Source organism: Rattus norvegicus, chromosome 10 (genome assembly GCF_036323735.1).
Source record: "Rattus norvegicus strain BN/NHsdMcwi chromosome 10, GRCr8, whole genome shotgun sequence".
Classification (NCBI taxonomy): Eukaryota; Metazoa; Chordata; class Mammalia; order Rodentia; family Muridae; genus Rattus; species Rattus norvegicus.
The window spans coordinates 18,199,033-18,218,033 of NC_086028.1; the positions used below are offsets into that span (position 1 = coordinate 18,199,033).

At 50.6% G+C, this 19,001-nt stretch overlaps 1 protein-coding gene across 5 annotated transcripts in view; it reads right to left on the bottom strand.

Moving 5' to 3' along the window:
* Positions 1-11,207: 11,207 nt before the first annotated feature.
* The window catches only part of Fgf18 (fibroblast growth factor 18), a 31,690-nt gene continuing 23,896 nt past the window's right edge, over positions 11,208-19,001 (bottom strand). For 2 of the 5 annotated variants that reach the window (XR_005489768.2, XM_039085733.2), the window contains exons 5-6: positions 18,557-18,700; positions 12,372-12,501 (exon numbers count right to left, since the gene is read on the bottom strand). Coding sequence is in view for 4 of the 5 variants with exons in the window: in XM_039085733.2 (XP_038941661.1) it covers positions 18,558-18,700 (143 nt within the window). In the remaining variant the exon portion in view is untranslated. Of the gene's footprint in view, positions 12,502-18,556; positions 18,701-19,001 lie in introns of all 5 variants that reach the window. The other 3 variants (XM_039085735.2, XM_039085734.2, NM_019199.2) reach the window with 2 other exon arrangements.

Genomic DNA, 19,001 nt, shown 5'->3' on the forward strand with positions numbered 1-19,001 from the left:
TCTGGTCTCCTGCTACAGACATCATCTGCAGAGAATAGTCCCAGATGTAAGCATGATGATTTCATCAGGGTCCTCGTGTGAAGGGACACATGTGCAGGAGATGGCAGCCCATCAGACCGTGGAAATTCTGACCCAAGAGGCTGAGACACAACAATGCAGTGGCCTCCTGCCCCTGCTGGCCCTCGCCCAGTTCTCAAACGTGGCTAATTAGTGTAATGAATTATGACAAATGTGGATGGCGCCTCTGATTTGCTGACAGCAGATACAAACAGAGGCGCTGGCCAAGAACTCCAGTGCATACATTACACACACACACACACACACACACACACACACACACCTCCGCCAAAAATAGCTTACCATCAGCCTGTAATCCAGCGACCTCCATCTGTTCTGGAATCTGGCTAGTAGCAAGCTGCTGCCGAGAGTGGAAGAGAAGGTTGGAGACATGTGGTCTCCCCACCTTTGATCACTCAGACTAGCTTCTCATCGCTGCTTCTCTCTGCCACACGCACCTCTGGTTAGTGAGACTAGCCAGCCCTGTAGTCCATCAAGGAAGGAGCTTGAGTTCTCCAAGGACCTGCAGTGTGCTTTATATACAAGACCAGAATGGCTGGGATCATCACCATGCAGAACTGTCGATCAGCTAGGAGGGAACAAAAAGTTGTGAATCCTCGACAGGAAAAACTAGTTGGCAATGATACAGGTAGCATGTGGATAGACAGAAACATGTGCGATAAGAATTTAACAGCTGTGTGTGCTCATGCGTATGTGTGCATGTGTGCATGTGTGCATATATGTGTGTGTGCATATTTTCAAATCTGAGTGAAGGTATGTGCATGTGTGCATATGTGTATACATAAATGTTTATTGCATGTGTGTGTGCATGTATAGGACTATTGGAATAATCCTATAATCAAAGAGAAGCTATAACCAGGACAGGGAGACAACTAGAGTTGGTGACTGATGGATGACACCCCATGGAACTGAGGGACAAATTGGATGAATGGATACGTAAGAGACAGATACGTAAATAAATTGGTAATAAACATATAACGAAGATGGTCAATAGTTAAATAATGGATAAGTTGATTGATTCTGAGACTGAATATTTGCCTGCTTATTAAAATGTATTTATAGTACCCAAATCAATGTAGTCTTTTGACAGGCAGTCACGTACACTGTGATGGTTAGTATTGATTCTCAACTTGACTGGACCTGGAATCAAGTAAAAGGTCCAGTCTCTGAGTGGGTGTTTGAGGACATTTCCAGGGAGGAGGGATGAGAAGCCCTTTCCCCAGAGCAAGCAGCCCAGGCATAAGGAGGTCTGAAAGAAAAGCTGTGCTTCCCCCCCCACACACACACACACCCCCGGAGCTGAGGACCGAACCCAGGGCCTTGCGCTTGCTAGGCAAGCACTCTACCACTGAGCTAAATCCCCAACCCCAAAGCTGTGCTTTTTTGCCTGCCCACCTTTATGTCTTGCTGATGGGTATGTCTATCTTATTGCTGTTGCTGCTGCTGCTGCTGGCCATAGCTTCTTGGGCTTTTCAACATAGACTGAAGACTACAGCAGTTTCCAGGTAGTTCCAGGCAATTAGTGCCAGGTTGGGGATGCTGAGGCACCAGTCTTATAGAGCGAGCAAGTTCTCAGCCTTTCCCGTGTGCAGGCAGCCATTGCTAGACTACACAGTGAGTATCTAAATTCCCTTTGCGGTATGTTTTCATCCTTTTGGGGTTGTTCGTCTAGAGGTCCTGACAAATATAGACAGGCAAGGTTTAGGTCACCGGATGCAAACATTTTCAGCCAGCATCAAACAATGTTAAGTCCTCACCCACTCTCATTTCTCCTACTGGAAATAAAGTATCCTTTCTGGGACCCATCTGGGGCCAGACTCTGCTCTTGTTTGCCTTTGGTTGGTGATTTTGCTGTTTTGGGTCCCGAGTATAAGGACCCAAAGCTAAAGAGTCTGCTTTAGGGAGAGAGGAACATGTTATTGGGTTGTATCCCAGCAGAACTCACAGACCTAAGGCCCGTGAGTCCATTGCTAATGACTGTGTTGAATAAGGTGTTTAAAAGGAGCGCGCCCAAGGTAAGGTTGCTTTCCAACCTTCTTCATTTGGTTGGTGGAGGAACGACTCTCAGCTTACAGACTCCTCATGAAGAATTGCAGTCCTGGTTACATCGAGCAGCGAGACTCTGTGCAAACTGCGTATCCTCTTTGCAGCCACCCATCCATCCGCCTTCCACACTGCAGCTTCACATCCTTGTGGGACAGAAGCTGGCTGCCCTGGACTTCCCAGCCCTGCCTCCAGGGGTAGGGAGTGCCCTTTCTGGGTGCAAACTTAAGACCGGCCAGCAACAGAGGGACAGAGAGCCATGTCTGAAGACACGGCACCTCCCAGAAGAGCCATGTAAAGACTCAGAAACAGTAATTCCAAAAGAACCTGTTGTCATAGACCTGGAAGGACTGAGCAGATAAATGTCTCCCACCCACATACAGGCACAGGCACACATGTGCGCACAACACATATAGACACATACACATATACACACATGTGACATACAACTGCACACATATACATGCACTGCACGCATACATTTACCCATTCACACAAGTATACACTCTCGCAACACACACATCCACGTACACTCACACGTGAATATGCACACTCATACACCTCCATGCAACACGTTTACACACATACATGCAGCAAGCATGCACATACATACACGCACACTTGCAAACAAGCACACACACGAATATATATCCACACATGCACACATGCACGTGAGCACACGCATCTGTCAGCTTCTGTACCCCCCGCATTTCTGTACATCCACATGCCACCTGTATGCAAGATCCCCAACTAGCTTTTCTTAAATTAACTCTTTTCTGACTTTCCTCATATGTACTTAAAAGGGAAATTTTCATTCCTTCCATATATAGAAAGTGATCATCAAAATATACTCACAACATTAAAATAGAAAGCAAATGTTCGTCCTGGAGCCAGCTGCAGCCCTCCCTCTGAAGGCTGAGCACATGTTTATAGCAGGTTTGTTCCAGCATGCACTCTGTCTGGGAGCTCCGTGCAGGGGAACCAGGGCTTACCCTTCCAGCCTAACTCAGGGCCCACTCAGGGCCCCTCTGGAGAGGGGACGGCTGAGGAAGGGAATCCTTGCAAGAGCTGTAGAGGACAGGGCTGAACCCCACGCAACCTCACCTCAGAACTAGCCCTGCTGGGACTGGTTGCTCTCCCCACATTATCCCTGTGTGCTCAGCACCGCTGTGGGTCCTGTCTCCTTCCTGAAGCATCCTTCTTTCTCTGGAGGACTCGCTCTTCAAACTCTATTTCCCCCTCTGTAGCATGGCAGCAACACACTCCATAAAAACCCAATAGATTCAAAGAAATTCTGTCACCTCAGCTGAAAAGGCACTGCATGGCTTTCTCCTGTCTATCTCTTTGCTCCACCATCCTCAGTGTTGTGACTTCCTCTCCTTATAGTTACAAAATGGCTCCCATAGCTCCAGCCATCACATCCTCACAAAAGCCCAAACTGATAGAGAAAAAGCCAAGACTTTGCTACACACTTGCTGTTGCTTGGAGAGAAGGTTTTCCTGTGTAGACTAGGTTGACCTTGAATTCACAATCCTTCCATCTTTGATTCCCAAATAGTGGGGTTACAGCTGCGTGTCACTGTGTCTCTCCCCTTTGTCTATAAGTTAAGAAGTCTCCCTAGAAAGATTCCACACCTCTATAACTCATTGGCTAGAGTGGCATCCCATGATCCTCTTTGAGCCAGTTACTAGCAAAGGGAATACAGTTGGCCCGAAGGGTGTCGGAAGTCCAGGCCCTTCCGTTCAGATTCAGGTGGGCGTGGCCTCTCTGAGGTCCCCATCCCCCCATTATGTGATCAGAGATGTCAGCCACATCTTCCCCAGCATTTTCCCTTTATGAATTTACCTTCAGAGAACCTAGAAACGCCCTGTGACCAACAGAAGCTTCAGAGACAATGGGTGAAACACATCTGCCTGTCTCTCCTTCTAGCCTCTTATGCACAAAGGCCAATACTCTACACCCAATCTCTCTGTGTGTCTTGTTCAGTCTCATTGAATTACTTCACACTTATGACTTTTTTTTTTAATACTGGGGCTACAGCTCAGAGTCTCTTAGGCACAAGCAAGCCCTTGACCACCAAGCCACACCCCGCTCCTAAAGGTATTGGGAAGCAACCTGTTGTGAGCTTGTCTTTGTCTCTAGCCTGAGAGACCCTTCCACCATAGCATGGATTTGCTCTGAGATCCATCCGGAGGCTCCAGGCAAACAAATACAGCCACGTTGACAGGATGGAACTGAATGGACCAGGGAAAGGAGGAGACAGGAGGGAGATGCAAGGCGGACCACACCGCCCACGGAGGCTGCAGTTATTTCCTGCAATGTCCTCCTAGGATCACCCCACCCCCTTTCTCCTTTCCTATATTTGTTCTCTTCAGCTTGAACGTGGCTTCCTCCAGGCAGGCTTCTCTGACTGCACCTGTACAGCCCTTCACGTGGTAGCATTTAACCACAATATGGTTGCTCTTGACTGGTTTGCTTCTCAGCAGCACTTTTGGATTCCAGGGAGCCCAGTACAGAGTAATTCCTCAGAAGGAGAGGAGAAAGACAGGAAGACAGATCTGATATAAACTGCTGTGTGCCCGGGTTTCCAACAGGAAGTCTTCCTAAGGGACTCTGTGGAAGGCAGGCAAGTGGCCGATGACCAGAAGAATGTTCATGATTGCTTATCTGTGTATGTGCACCAACAAGGGGACAGGTGAATGGTCAGATGCATGGATGGACAGGTGTATGGATGGACAGGTGTGTGGATGGACAGGTGTGTGGATGGACAGGTGCATGGATAGACAGATGCATAGACAGATGCAAGCATTGACAGGTAGATGGACAGATACATGAATGGACAGGTGGGTGGACAGATACATGGACAGATGCAAGGATAGACAGATACATGGACAGATAAATGGACAGATGCAAGGATAGACAGATACATGGATAGACAGGTGGATGGACAGATGCATGGTTGGACAGGTGCATGGATGTGCAGGTGCATGGATGGACAGGTGGATGGACAGGCAGGTGGGCAGATGTATGGATAGATAGGTGGATGGACAGATACATGGATGGACAGGTGGATGGGCAGATGGATAACTGAATGCTTAATCTTAAGTTTATGTCTTCTGAATCAAGCTTCTCCTACTGCCCATATTTCTCTCCTTATAGGGAGACCCTGTACTACCTACCATTGAGTGCAGTGAGAAGCAAGATTTGGAGAATGAGAGACAGGTAGTCAAAACTGTTGCCACTCCTGACCCCAGCTATGCCTGAGCTCAGAACAGCCCAGCTAGCCAAGACATAAGCCATAGTTTGTCTTTTTAAAGATGCTGGATACCAGCAGGGAAGGCATAGCTCCCTCCCACAGGATAAAGGTATCGTGACTTAGCATCCCACCTGTGGATTCCATGTTCTAAAATTCTCCACAGCCCAGGGCAAGGCCCCATGAGCAATCATAGAAACTAGAGCTGCTCCCTTCTCTAGGAAAGTGGAGAAGAGGAGGGGAGCGACGAAGATCCTATTGGTCCCCAGGGCATGCGCAGGAGGTCAAGCTAGGACACAGCACTGAGGCTGAAGGTCTGTGGGTGAGTTCCTGAGAGATTCCTGTCTCTGGGCTTCTTGGAAAGTATCGCATGGTGGGTGCATCCCAAGTTGAAGGCCTGGCATGAGGACACATCTCACATGGCACAGGAACATCCAATGAGGGTAAGAACACAAAAAGAGAAAAACGTTAACCCCACAGCGTCAGGATCCTTGGAACTTTCCAGTAGTGTCAACCCAAGAGGGGCCCCCAAGCCTTCTGAAGGTGAGCCTGTTGGGTGGAACCCAGCAGCTACGTGTGTCCTGGGCTTGCAATGTGGTCTGAGGTAGGGACCCCAGGCAGAAGCTTCTCTGGTAGATCATGTCTGTGGTCCATCACTTTCACTTTCAGAGACTGCAGCTGGGTGAAACTGGCTTTTCCCTATCCCCATCCGGATCTAGTCCTGGCTATGTCAGCTCCTGTGTCCCCGGTGACTTGTGTGAAAATGTGCATGACAGAGGTACATCTGATCAGAGTCAGCAGGACTTTCTCTGGAGCCTCTGAGAATGGCGAAGTTGTTAACTTAGCTGGACAGAAGGTGGGAAGGACAAGAAACCTCTTCCCGAGACTCAGAAGAAGCACAACAGAATGGAGCATGAAGAAAATGAGCACCTAGATCAAGCTTTACCTGAAGCCTGATGCCAGCTTACTTTTCCATCATACATATTAATAAAGCTCTTGCTGGGCTTTGGCTTTCTGGGTTTCTAGCACCTGCAGCCCAGAGAATCTCAAACAACACAGGGACAGGAGTGGGGATGTGGGAAAAGCACTAAGGCTCTTTAACCTGAGTTCAAATCCTGTGGTGTCCCTTCCTGTGCCATGTCCCTGTCCCTTGTCATGTTGTCTCCACCACACCATGCCCATCCCTATCCCTGTCCTCTCGACCCTACACTCCCTAAGCCCCAAGCCCCTTTAACACCTGTGTGACTCTGGGTAAGCCTCTTTGCCTCTCTCATCCTTTATCTTTGGTGAAGCAAGAGAACCACCAACTTGTTGTGGAGGGAGAGAAGGGCAGATGTTTCTCCAGCTTAATAAAGCCGGAGGAGGTTGGGAAATCAAACAAAAGCCCTCCAGTGAGCAAGTTCCCTTCCCAGTACCTACTTCTTTACTGGTAAGAAGCAACTTAAGAGACCTGGAAAGAAATGAGAAAAACAGAAGAGGGCCGTGTAATGATGCTGCAACATAGTGACGTCTCAGCCTGCGTGGGGTGGACCAAGCGAGCCCTCAACTGCAGACGGTATTGGGAGCCCCCTTCCGCAGTGCAGCGGACAGAAATTCTAAAAGAGCTAATTAGGCCTGCACACTGCCCAGAGAGGGGGAAAAGGCTGCCTAATAACTGGCTTTCCCAGCAGGGGGCCACATCCAAGGCTACCTGCCACCTTCCCTCCTGGCCAGAGATGGAAACCTCAGCCAGAAGGCCAGGCAAGTTCTGTCCCAGGACAGCATGCAGAGCTGAGCCTAGAAGCCATCTGGTCCCCAATTCCACCTAATGTCTGCAGCAGACATTGAGGTAATTGCCTGGTTGGGGCAGTGCCTGGACATCTTTAGCACCTAATTCACTACTGTTTCTCTGGAAGCCCCATTCCCTGCCTGCAAGGGAAAGACATGCCTGTTTACAGGGATTTTAAGCCCCTGGAATCCTGGTCTGACCTGGCAAGGCTCCAGCCGACCCCAGAGCCAGGAGAGCATCTTTGGCTTCCAGCCCAAGCCCTAAGCTGCACGACCGCCACGGGCAGCCCAGCCTCCTGCCCCAGGCTTTTGGGTTCTATCCCCAACTCCACTCCCAGCAAAGGTGGAGGATGGGAAAAGTGAGACATGGGATTAGGGACATGGGTTCAAATTCCAGCCCAATCACTTCCTGACATGGGTCCTGGAAACAATACCATTCTAGGCTGGTCTGTTTTCCTGTCTGCAAAGGAGACACTGTGATGCCTCGGTCCGTTAACAGCTGAGATAGCAACAGTTCTGCTGGTGTCACCGGTCGGACTCAGGCACACACTGCTACAGAACCAGCAGGAAGACTTCATCACCGCAGCACCCCCGGTAAATGCAGAAAGCAGCTTGTCCCCAAACTCACTGTATCCCAGATTTAGTGTCCCTCCATACCTCCTGCCACCATCTTGAATAGCTATGTCCAGACCCCTTTGTACCCTTATCCAATGCCAGTCACAGATCCCCCACTGTGCGCATAAGTAGGGCAATGAGCTGGTGTCCCCTCCTGAAACCTCTTCCCATCTGACACTTCTGATCATAGAACCAGATGGAGGAGGGATCTAGCTGTCCAATGATGAGGACATCCTGAGTCAGGCTGGGTTATAAACCTAGAGTCCCTGCTTCCTCTGTGGGTCTGGGCTGCTGCTTCTCTGAAACAGATGGGCAAAGACCAGGGAACAGAGTATCCCAGCTCCTGCCCAGCAGGATGAATCCCCTGTTGTCTCTTTAGAATGAGACATCAGCCCCATGAAGTCAAAACAGTTGGGACGTGAAAGATAGCACCCTAGAAAGGATTTGCCTGAGGCCAGGCAGGGCGGATGAACCAAGGCACACTCTGGCTGCAGGTCCTGTCCAGAGAATAGGAAAAGCAGTAACCAGCCTGGAGATGCTGAACATGGGGTTTGCATCTCTGTTCCATCGAGCGGGAAGGGACATGAGGGGCACCAAGACCATGAGGGGCAGACTTCAGGGTTCCAGAGATTGACTTAATGGGTTTGCAGGAAATGAAAAAATGGCAAACACACAGAGACACAAGAGAAAGGCTGGGATCAGGCAGTCTGGACTCTCGGATGAAGACGCTGTGGCATTCTGGAAGCTCAGTGTGCTTGTTATATACAGTTAAACAGGGAGGCAAGTTTAGCTGATCTCTGTAGGGGCCGCCTCTCTCTGTAGAGACAGTCTCTCTGTATAGGTTAGTCTTCTTTCTGTAGGGGCAGTCTCTCTCTCTGTAGAGACAGTCTCTCTGTATAGGGTAGTCTTCTTTCTGTAGGGGCAGTCTCTCTCTCTCTCTCTCTCTCGGCAGTCTCTCTCTCTCTCTCTCGGCAGTCTCTCTCTCTCTCTCTCTCTCTCTCTCTCTCTCTCTCTCTCTCTCTCTCGGCAGTCTCTCTGTGGGGCTAGTTTCTCCCTGTAGGGGCAGTCTCTCTCTCCATAGAGGCAGTCTCTCTCTCTGTATGGGCAGTCTCTCTCTCTGTAGGGGCAGTCTCTCTCTGTAGAGACAGTCTCTCTGTATAGGGTAGTCTTCTTTCTGTAGGGGCGCTCTCTCTCTCTCTCTCTCTCTCTCTCTCTCTCTCTCTCTCTCTCGGAGCAGTCTCTCTGTGGGGCCAGTTTCTCCCTGTAGGGGCAGTCTCTCTTTCCATAGAGGCAGTCTCTCTCTCTCTGTATGAGCAGCCCCCCCCCTCTCTGTATGGGCAGTCTCTTTCTGTAGGGGTAGTCTCTCTCTGTGTAGGGATAGTCTCTCTCTGTAAGGGGAAGTCTCTCTCTCTCTCTCTCTCTCTCTCTCTCTCTCTCTAGGGGCAGTCTCTCTCTGTAGGGACAGTCTCTCTTTGTGAAGGGGCAGCTTCTCTCTGTAAGGGCAGTCTCTCTTTGTAGGGGCAGTCTCTCTCTCAGTCTCTCTCTGTGTACGGGTAGTCTCTGTAGAAGCAGTCTCTCTCTGTAGGGGCAGTCTCTCTCTGTGTAGGAGCAGTCTCTCTCTGTAGGGGCAGTCTCTCTATGTAGGGGTAGTCTTCAGGCTGTAAACATCTGGGGAGAGAAATCTACAGAAGACGTTTTCTGCACACGCTATCAACCTCACATACCAAAGAAAGGCTTTGCCTCTGAGCTTCGGAAGCTTTACCATTTTCCCATAGGTCTGAGGCTTTGGTCCTTGACATGGCTGGCTCATGTCAACAATACACATTCATTTGAGAACTTCACAAATTCAAGAGCTTCCTCTGTTCCCCACAGAAGCCAAACCAGGGATCAGGAGTTATATAGGCACCTCCAAGCATCCAGACTCGAGGTCAAGCTATGGCATTAGAGATGGGCAGGGCTGGACTCAACTCCTAGCTTCTGTTTCCTTGCCATGTAATCTCAAGCAAGCAACTCTTTCTCTCTGATCTAGACCTACCAAGCATAGTTAACAATGTTCACCAAAAAGGCCACTTGAAGTGGGCTGCAGTGCACAGCATGAGTTCTGAACATGGTGAGTGTGGTCCTGAGATTCCCTGCACAGCTGTGTGGTGAAAGCCCGTCCTGGCCTCCTCCCTAGAGTGAGCGTTCCTAAGAAGACATTGTCCGCGGCAGGGAAGTCTTCCCGCTGGCCCCCTATGCTTATCACTCACATATTTCTCCTAACTCAGGAAATACACCGAGCATGCTAAGCAAAAGGAAGCTGGGCCACATCTGCCTGCGTCTTCCCACCTCAGACCCAAAGGCCCCAGTGCAGCCTGGGGGACAAGCTTGGAGGCTCGAGCCATCTTGGGGATGCTACTTCTGGGCAGTCAGAGTCGGCAGAGGCTTATGGGAGGCCCCACGGTATGTCCTTGAAGAGGATCAGAGCACACCAGGCCTTTTCTCCTTTCCCTCTTTTCTTCTAGGCCATGATGTAGCCATGAGTAAGACTATGGCCTGCCACATGCTTCCCTTGTAGCCTCCTCCTAGACCCACACACTGGGGTTTTCATCAAGAGTTTCACTGAGGCCTTGGGTAAATTGGTGATTGTGTTGAGTCTGGGAGTATTTCTCTGTCAAATATGGAAGGAGGCCATGGGCCTGGGAAGGTTCCTGCCCTGCTTATTGTCTTACTTAATGCTCTTGGCCAAGCAATTTTATGTTTCTTAGCCTCAGTACATCATCTACAAATAGGACAACCAAAGAACTTTCCCATCTACAGGGCACCTAGAGAACTTCACAAAGTTCCAAGGACATAGGCTGTGTGCCTGGCAGGAGGGAGAACCAAGTGGCAGGAGCTGGGGACGAGGTGGGGGTAGGGGTGGCATGTGAAGGTGGTGGGCGGATCACAGAGCAGATTCGCTTGTCCAGGGCAAGCTTTCAGAAGCCAACCAACGCCTTCCCTGGCCGGACGACTTCCCCCTCCAAATCCCTTCCGCATGTGGGACCCCTCCAGTCAGTCTCTGCAGGAGGAGGGGTGAAAGAACAGAGGGTCAGGGTCCCCTCTCACTTCCAGAGACAGTTATCCTGAAGGGACACCCCCACGCCCCAGTTGAACCCCCCCAAAAAAGGGGGTTCCCGGGAGCCTTGTCTGCTTCCAGCCCTGGAGTCACCCTGGAAGAGAGGGGTCCTCAAAAGTCACCAAGGCATAAATAACCCTTACTCTCAGCACAGGAAACTCAGGGATGGAACTGACCTCAAAAATCCAGCCTCAGCTTGACCAAACACTATGGAACTCATAGACTGTGATGGATTCCCAGCACTTAGCAAGAGTGAATGGACAGGCACATCAGTGAAGGAATAAATCAGAATCACTAATGGTGAAGTTCCCCATGGGCCCGAGGTAAATTCCCCAGGGCCCAGACGAACAAGGCTTGTGAACAAATGGCTGGGTTTATTGCTTTATCAGGGACACTGGGAACCTAATTTCTCCAGCGATTCCCATCTGCTGGGAGGTTGCCTGCTCAATGCCTTGAATAGTGTGCCCCAACACACAACCACCATGTTGAATGAAAAGCAAATGCATGATAATGGCCCCAGCAGTCAGCATTAAACACCGAGAGAAAGGAAGCACCAGAGACGGCCCTGCCCCAAGCCCTGTCCCCAGCCACCACACTCTTCACCGGTTTGCTTTTTTTTTTTTTTTAAATAATTTGTGGGTTGTTTTTAATTGTTGGGGCAGTAATACTTGGTTCATGAGACTGCAATATACAGAGAGGTGAAATAAATAGCTTATATATATAATATATATAATATAGCTGGTTTTAAAATATTCCCTTATCATTGGTGTACTAGGTCACGTGAGTCACGGAAGGTCCATAGCAGCATCCTCCAGAACTGCGGGCAAGGCAGGCCACCATGATTGGACGAGGCGTCTGTCGTCGGAAGGTCGAGGCGCGGAGAATTCTCAGGGGCGCCTTCCCTGCGCGGTGTCGCGGGACAGCTTGCAGTGGACAATAAATAAATGACTGCAAACCAGAGAGCGATTCTTGTTGGAGTCTGGGGCAGGGAGGGGGTGGGGGTAGGGCACTACTTTTCCTTTTTTTTTTTTTTGTTTTTGTTTTTGTTTTGTTTGCTTTCAGAACCTTTGGGGGGGAAAGGACTTTGGTTTCTCGCAGCGTCAGTTTTCTCGTTCAAGTCCTCCTCTGGGGTTGAGTTTTGAATTGTCACCTCCTAGAGAGAGGCAAGCACCTGTGGGTTGACAGTGGTCCCCTTGTGTGAGTCCTTCGTCATGGGGTTCAGGTCAACAGTGGAATCATATCACCCCTCCCCCCAAGACTTTTAGGTTCAGTTTTTGTCTTCTTTTAAACACAATGTACAAAAATAGAGATTTTTTTCCTTATTTTTCATGTAAAAATATTCCTCTGACGTAGTTCTCTGGGGGGGTGAGTGTGACCGGACCTAGCCGGGGTGAGTGGGGCGGATCCGCCGGGATCGCTTAGTAACTGTGGTGTACTTGAAGGGCTTCTGCAGCTCAGTCTGTCCCTTGGGGTAACGCTTCATGAAGTGCACATCTTGCTGGTTTTCGCGGGTCTTGGGACCCTTGCGAGGCCGCCCCTTCTTGGTGAAGCCCACGTACCAGCCTGAGTACTTGGCTGACATCAGGGCCGTGTAGTTGTTTTCCAGAACCTTCTCAATGAACACGCACTCCTTGCTAGTACCATCAGGCTGCAGGAGAGAGAGAGAGAAGAGGGCGTCAGAGCCTGGTTAAGTGTGCCACACAGCAAACATTACTCACAACCACAGCGATGGCTGGGTACTGGGTCCACTGCACCCAAGTCCCCCCAGATCTAGGAAGGCTTTGCTCAGCTCCCAACCTCACAGCACGAGCACATGTACTTTATAGCCACAGAGCCACTAGACAGAAGTGCCCGGGGAAGGGAATGAAGACAGGCACGAGCAGATATGCCTGGGAAAACATGGCGAGCAATCAGATACCAAATTCTGCTTAAAATTTCACTTCACAAGCACTATAGAGCTAGACCTAGAAGAAGATTCAGAAGTCGTACTAGAGCCCAGCGGGGAGCCTTTTGTCAAAAGGAAAAAATAAAAGAAAAAAGAAATTGAAGGAGCAAAGTTTCGTGGAGAGGGCACAGGGCACTTGGGACAGGGCAGGCTGGGACAGCACAGCAGACCGGGTCTAACCTCTGCTTCCTGATACGCAGAGTCTTTTGTTATAGGCCCCTATACCTTCTCCCATCCTCCACCCAGGGAGCAGAGCTCCACTGTCTCACAGAAGTCCACCTCATCCTTAAAGAGGCTCCACATCATCCCTACTAGATCTAGCCAATCAAATAGTAGCCCCTCCCAGACATGTGACCCAAGCCCACCAATCAGTGTGCTATGTGGGTCCAACTCCCAGTGCCCGAAACAAAACAAACAAACAGAAAAGAAAATGGGTTTAAATTCGAGGTATTTGTAAGGCTGAAATGAGGGCAGCCATTTTACCAACACGAAGGGAAATCCTGCTGCGCAGCGATGCCAGCCGTGAGGAAGCAGAGCCAAGCAGGGGAATGAAAGAAACAACCAAACCCCGGTCACATCATTTGGGCTCTGAATCCAGCTGCATCTGCAGTTCACGTTACCTCACCACCATGCGGGCCAACGATGTCTCATTTCCTTTAACTCAGCTGATGTTTTTAGTCTATCATTTGTAAGAGAAACGGGTCCTGGCAGATCTGCCCAAAATCTGACATTCAGTCAGCTACTCAACTCTTCTGCGACACAGTTCAACACAACTACACTCAGTGTGGGATGTGGCACGCCTGAATACTTAGTATGAAGTAAGCCAGGAGCCTCCAAAAATAAGGCGTAACATAGCCAAACTCCACAGGCTGCGAGCGTAAGGGGGCCTTGGAGTCTCGGGTTGCCGAGTAGATCTCTTGAGGGCACTGATTCTGGAGCCAAGAGCCAAACGAACTCTAGCACATCCTGTGACCTCAGGCTACTCAGTCCTTGCTCCAAACCTCAGATTCCTCACCGAGCAAAAGAGGACAATGACTTCTGCGTCATTGCGACACACACAAGGAATGACACTTGGAAAAGAGTCTGACACACAGGGGGACTCTCCAGGTTGTTCCTCAAGAGCAGGTGGCTCTGTTGGGACTGCCCTGAACAAAAGACGATGGGGAGACAGCTTGCAGCCTCCTTCTGGAACAGTGATTGCTGGATGGGAGAGAGTGGGAAACACAGAGTTGGACGGGCTGACCTAGCAGCACAAGTTTCCAGCGAACATCTCCAAATTTAGGCCAGGCCCACTCCTCGTTCCGGACGGCTGCCCAGCCAAGTTGGAAGCCCAGCGGTCTGGCTATGTGTGGAGACTGAGGTGTGGGTTCCAGCCTTTTGTTTGAAGTGGAAAACTGGCCTGAGCTTCCAGGGACATTTACCTTTGAGAGGAGGGCAAGCTTACTCCCTGCAGACAGAGTGCTGAACTCGGCAGAAAAGGCCGGGGGGGGGGGGGGGGGGAAATGCCGTCTTTCCAGACGGCTGAAGGATAGAGGGCAGGTTCGAGACACACACGATACCCAGAGGATAGTCTGGGTAGACATTGTAGTAAGACTATTAGAAAGGAAGGCAGAAAACATGTGTAAGGCAGGTCGGGGAGGCAAGAGACCTCTGGGTTTTGGGTCTCTCTCATGGAAAGGTCTAGAAGCTCCTCACCCAATTCTCGACCTGAGTCAAAGCAACCTGAACCAAAGCTAGACAACACCATTCTGTGTCTGCCCTTCCAAGGTTGCTCTGAAACTGCCATCACTAGGACGCACCCTATGACTGCCTCTTCTCTCTCTAGGGAACTCCTTCCCTTCCTCAAGAGGCAATGGTCAAACTCAGGTGCAGCCTGCTGTTGGCCTTGTAGCCTTTCTGACTGAGTCCATAGGTGACAATCTTTGCTCACTCTAGTCTTCACTGCTGGGTCCCAAAAGCCCCTCTGTGTCCTGAGATGTTAGAACCAGCCCAGAGCCCAGCTCCCCAGCCTTTTGAAGTAAACTTAGATATGTACTGAATATTTGTGGTTAGAACTTTACTGGTCTACACACTCCATTTCTGGAAGTCTCTGGCTAACCCACTCCTCTCCTACCCCCACTTGGTCTCTCTACTCCTTCATTCAGTATTTACTGATTGCTGACCACAGGCCAGACATTCCCAAGTACGTTATGTCATTTTGCCCTCTTACGTCATTGAGAGCGACTCTACCTAGAGAAAGGAAACATCTAAAAGAGTCAAAAGGGCTTGCCCAAGGTCATGGCACTGGAAAGTGTGGCCCCAAGCACACTTGTCTCATGTCCAGTTCTAGAGAAGTCCCTGGGGAGAAAAGAGGAGGCGGGGTGAGTGGTGCCCCTCCCCCCAAACTCCTCACCTCCCTACCGAGCCATGTTGGACAAGAAGTAAAACTGGGTACAAAGTAAAAGTTGGGTTGCAACAGTGTAGCACAGTCAAGCTTTCAGGCTCAGTGCTTATCTACCTTTACTCTGTGCCGGTCCCAACACCCAAGACACAGAGGGGCTCTTGGGTTCAGAGGTAGATCCTACCATGAGTAGAGAGTTTCCAACATGGTCTGAGCCAGAAAGGCTAAGAGTGCACCTGAGTTTGGCCCTTGTCACTGTTTCTGAACACTTCTATGGCCCTAAATCACCTACAATTACATTAAAAAAAAAATCAATGTCTGGGCCCCACCTCAGAGCTTCTGACTCTGCTGGCCAAGACAAACAGGAGCATCCGTTTTTAGAGAGCAAACAGGAGCATCAGTTTTTAGAGAGCAACCTATCACTCCAGAGCCTTGGAAGGTTAGTGGAAATCAGTCTTCCCTTCCACTCCCACTTCCCTCCCACCCCCTTACTTCCTGAGAGTCACAGTCCTTCCATGTGACGTGTCCTTCCTGATGACATCACTAAGTCACACCTCACCTAAAACCTAGAGACTTGTTTTTTTTAGCTCTTTTGGGGGTGGGGGAATCCCCTTCTGCTGAAAACATGGAGTTTTCAATAACTTACAACTAAAATAGTCTTAAAAAAAACACCTGCCCTGAGGGACTCTGCAGCTCTGTTGCTCCCTAAGGACAGGCAAGGACAGATGAGGAGATTCTGGTTAGCATATGATAGATGCTCAAAAATTCTTTCTGGCCTGTGCTACCTTCTGCCCAAGTGGTTATGGTTCAGAGAAGTGACTGGCAGCAGGCTACCAGAGCATGCAGGACTGCAAGACTGCAAGACAGATAAAAGGAGTGATTCCTGCCCATGGCTGGAGCATCTGAAAAAGCGGTTTTCAGGCCCCAATGCATAATCCCTGTGCTGGCCACTCACAAGGTTGGCACCTATAGCCCACAGGAAGGAAGAAAGCTGTCCTGCTTAGGTATTCCATCTAAGGCAGCAGAGGCCAGAGTTCCTGTGGGTACAGAAGTGAGGTCAAGTCCTGCCTTCTGGCTGGTGATAGTATAGCTCAGCCCACATAGTGCCTACTTGACATGCACAGAACTCTGGGTGCATTCTCAGCACCACACGAAGCAGGGGTGTTGTACATGCCTCTAGTCTCTGCACTTGGGAGGTAGAGGAAGGATGGTCGGGGGTCTGTGGTCCTCCTTGGCTACGTAGGGAATTCCAGAGTCCCAGAACAGCCTTGGCTGGAAGAGACCATTTCTCGACAAATAAATAAAGTAAAATAAACCTATCTTCAGAGGAAGGAGGAAAAGACGGTCAGTCTGAGCCTACTTAAATGCTAGCATGGGTCCCCCTTACAGACAAAGCCCCAAGGTTCACTGGGACAAGGTACCTAGTGGGCCACAGTACTAAACTCCCCGGCATCGTTCCTGCAGACCCTGCCTCTTTTTGCCTTCTGCACCTGTCAGGCTCCACATGAGCTCCTGACTGGGAAGGGAGGGCAGACCTGAGGATAAGGAGGGACATCAAGCTGAGCAAGTGGGGCCTGGGGTGAGGGTAGGGATGGCATAGACAGCCGAGGGAGGGCCATAAGTTAGCTAGGGGCTAAGTGAGTCTAGAGACCATTGAAGGCGAGCCAAGAAGAAAGGTCCATGGAGAGAGCAGGATAGGGCTGGAATGGCTCATGCGTGAAGCCCTAAGTCTACATCTCAGAGATGGTGTGAGCAAAGCAGAGAACCCAAGCTGGGCCCTAAACTTCTACGGAGAAAGAGAAGATCAGTTGAAGACTGAAACTTCCCAAGCAGGCAATGAGGGTTGGGGCAGAAAGAGCTGAGGGTAAGCCCAGGTTGTAAGGGAGAGACACACCAAGCCATCAAAGATGGGACTCCCCACACAGCCTGGGTGAGCAGGGGAGGGGGTCATCGACAGTCTACCAAAAGCATAATTCCCACCCAGCACAGGTGGATGGGGGCCATCAAGGCTTTGAGCCCAGAAGGGTGACCGAGGCAGTTGGGCTGGAAGGACAGTGCAGAGGTGGAGGCAGGGGACTGGACCTGCTTCCCCACTGTGCCTTGAGCCAGCTGAACCATCACCAATATTAATGACGGGAGAGAGGGCAAGGGGGCAGGAAATCAGAGCCGGCTCCTGTGGAAGCAGTGACTCAGCGGCCAGCCAGCAGGAGGCGGCGGTGGCTGCAGCCAGAGGGGACTGGGCGCTCTCCTGACCCCGCGATGGCACTCCTGGGGGTCAGGATGCCGGGAAGAGCGCAGGCAGGAGGCGGCATGAGGCGGCACCGCACTGCGCGCGCGGGTACCGGGCACAGAGGGAGCAAAGGGGAAAACCGAGTCTCAAACTCAAAGCAGGTTGGTCTGGGAGGAGGCCCAGACGGGCAGGAGAACAAAGCGCCTGACGCGGGGCTGGGCAGCCGCCGCAGGAAACTGCTGGCCGAGACCGGGACGGGCCAGGCCAGGGGACCAGGCACCCGCCCCTGCCCGCCGTCCCAGCCGCTTGAGGGACCCCCTCGCCGACCAGCCTGCGACGGCGGAAAGTGAGTCACTAATTGAAACCACTCCTAGGCATCCCGACGCTCTGCGGGTCACTATTATTTTGGAGTTTGGGTTGGTATGGGTGTGTGGCTGGAATCTTTCCCTTCCAAACCCGGCTTTGAATCCTGCCTAGCTCTAGTGTGGGACTTGGGACAAGAGCCCAGGAATGTGGCCAACCCTCAACTTTCCCACCTGTGAAATGGGAATGGTAGTGGGTCCAACCTGTCAAAATTATCAGCAGTTATTTTTTTTTAACCCAATGCCTGGGAGATAGTAGGTACTCAATTAAAGGAAGCAGTCATCATTTATGTGACAATTCCTTGGTCCTCAACCCAGGGATAAGGGGTCAAAGAGCAGAGCTAAAGGCTCAAGAAATCAAATACTGCTTCAACAGGACTGACCATTCTCCCCTTATCCTGAGTATAATAAAAATCAATTTCCCTGAGACCTTGTTCCTAAGCAGTGGTCTGTTTCCCATGCCATCTGTCCAGACTGACTTCACTCTTGGTTCAGTCTTGGTTACAGAGAGCAGAGGACAGAGAGGTGACTTAGCTACAGAGCTACTGTGAGTTGACAAGCTCCTCTTGAACCTTTGCGGGGAGACATACCCGTGACCTTCACGAACAGGCACATGAAGGATATAAAGAGGTGAAAAGCAGCCTTCAGATCGTATTCAAGCCCTGCAAGTGTGCACACACACACACACACACACACACACACACAAATGCACACATAAGCATGCACATGTATACACACGCAAGCACATCCATGCACACACACGTGTATGTGAACACACTAACATACATTAATGTGCCACATGCAGCACTCTGGCCTGTTCCAAAGTAATAAAATCTTCCTGAACCGCTAGAACCATGGGCCCCAGCTGAGGAGCAACTGCTTCAGGACGTGGAGGCGGTGGCTGCTGGCTCCGGCTGCTGCTGAGAACCCCTGGTAAGTGTTAAGATGATGATCCCTCAGTCACAGCCCTCGGGCTACAGGTTCCCTGTTCCTAGACATCCATGAGTTGGTTGTCCCAGAATTCCACATCCTTCCCCATCAGAACCCGGGGCTCTTGGCACCAAGTGGCAACCATAAATAGACCTCAGCCTGACTGCTGCAGGGACCAAAACAAAAAACACGGTGACAGAAAGAGAGGTCATCGAGTGATACTCTCTCCCATCCAGATACACATCACATCTGGGCCCAAAAGAGCCCTGGGTGGGCTTTGCTGGTTTTCCAGATCTGGCTG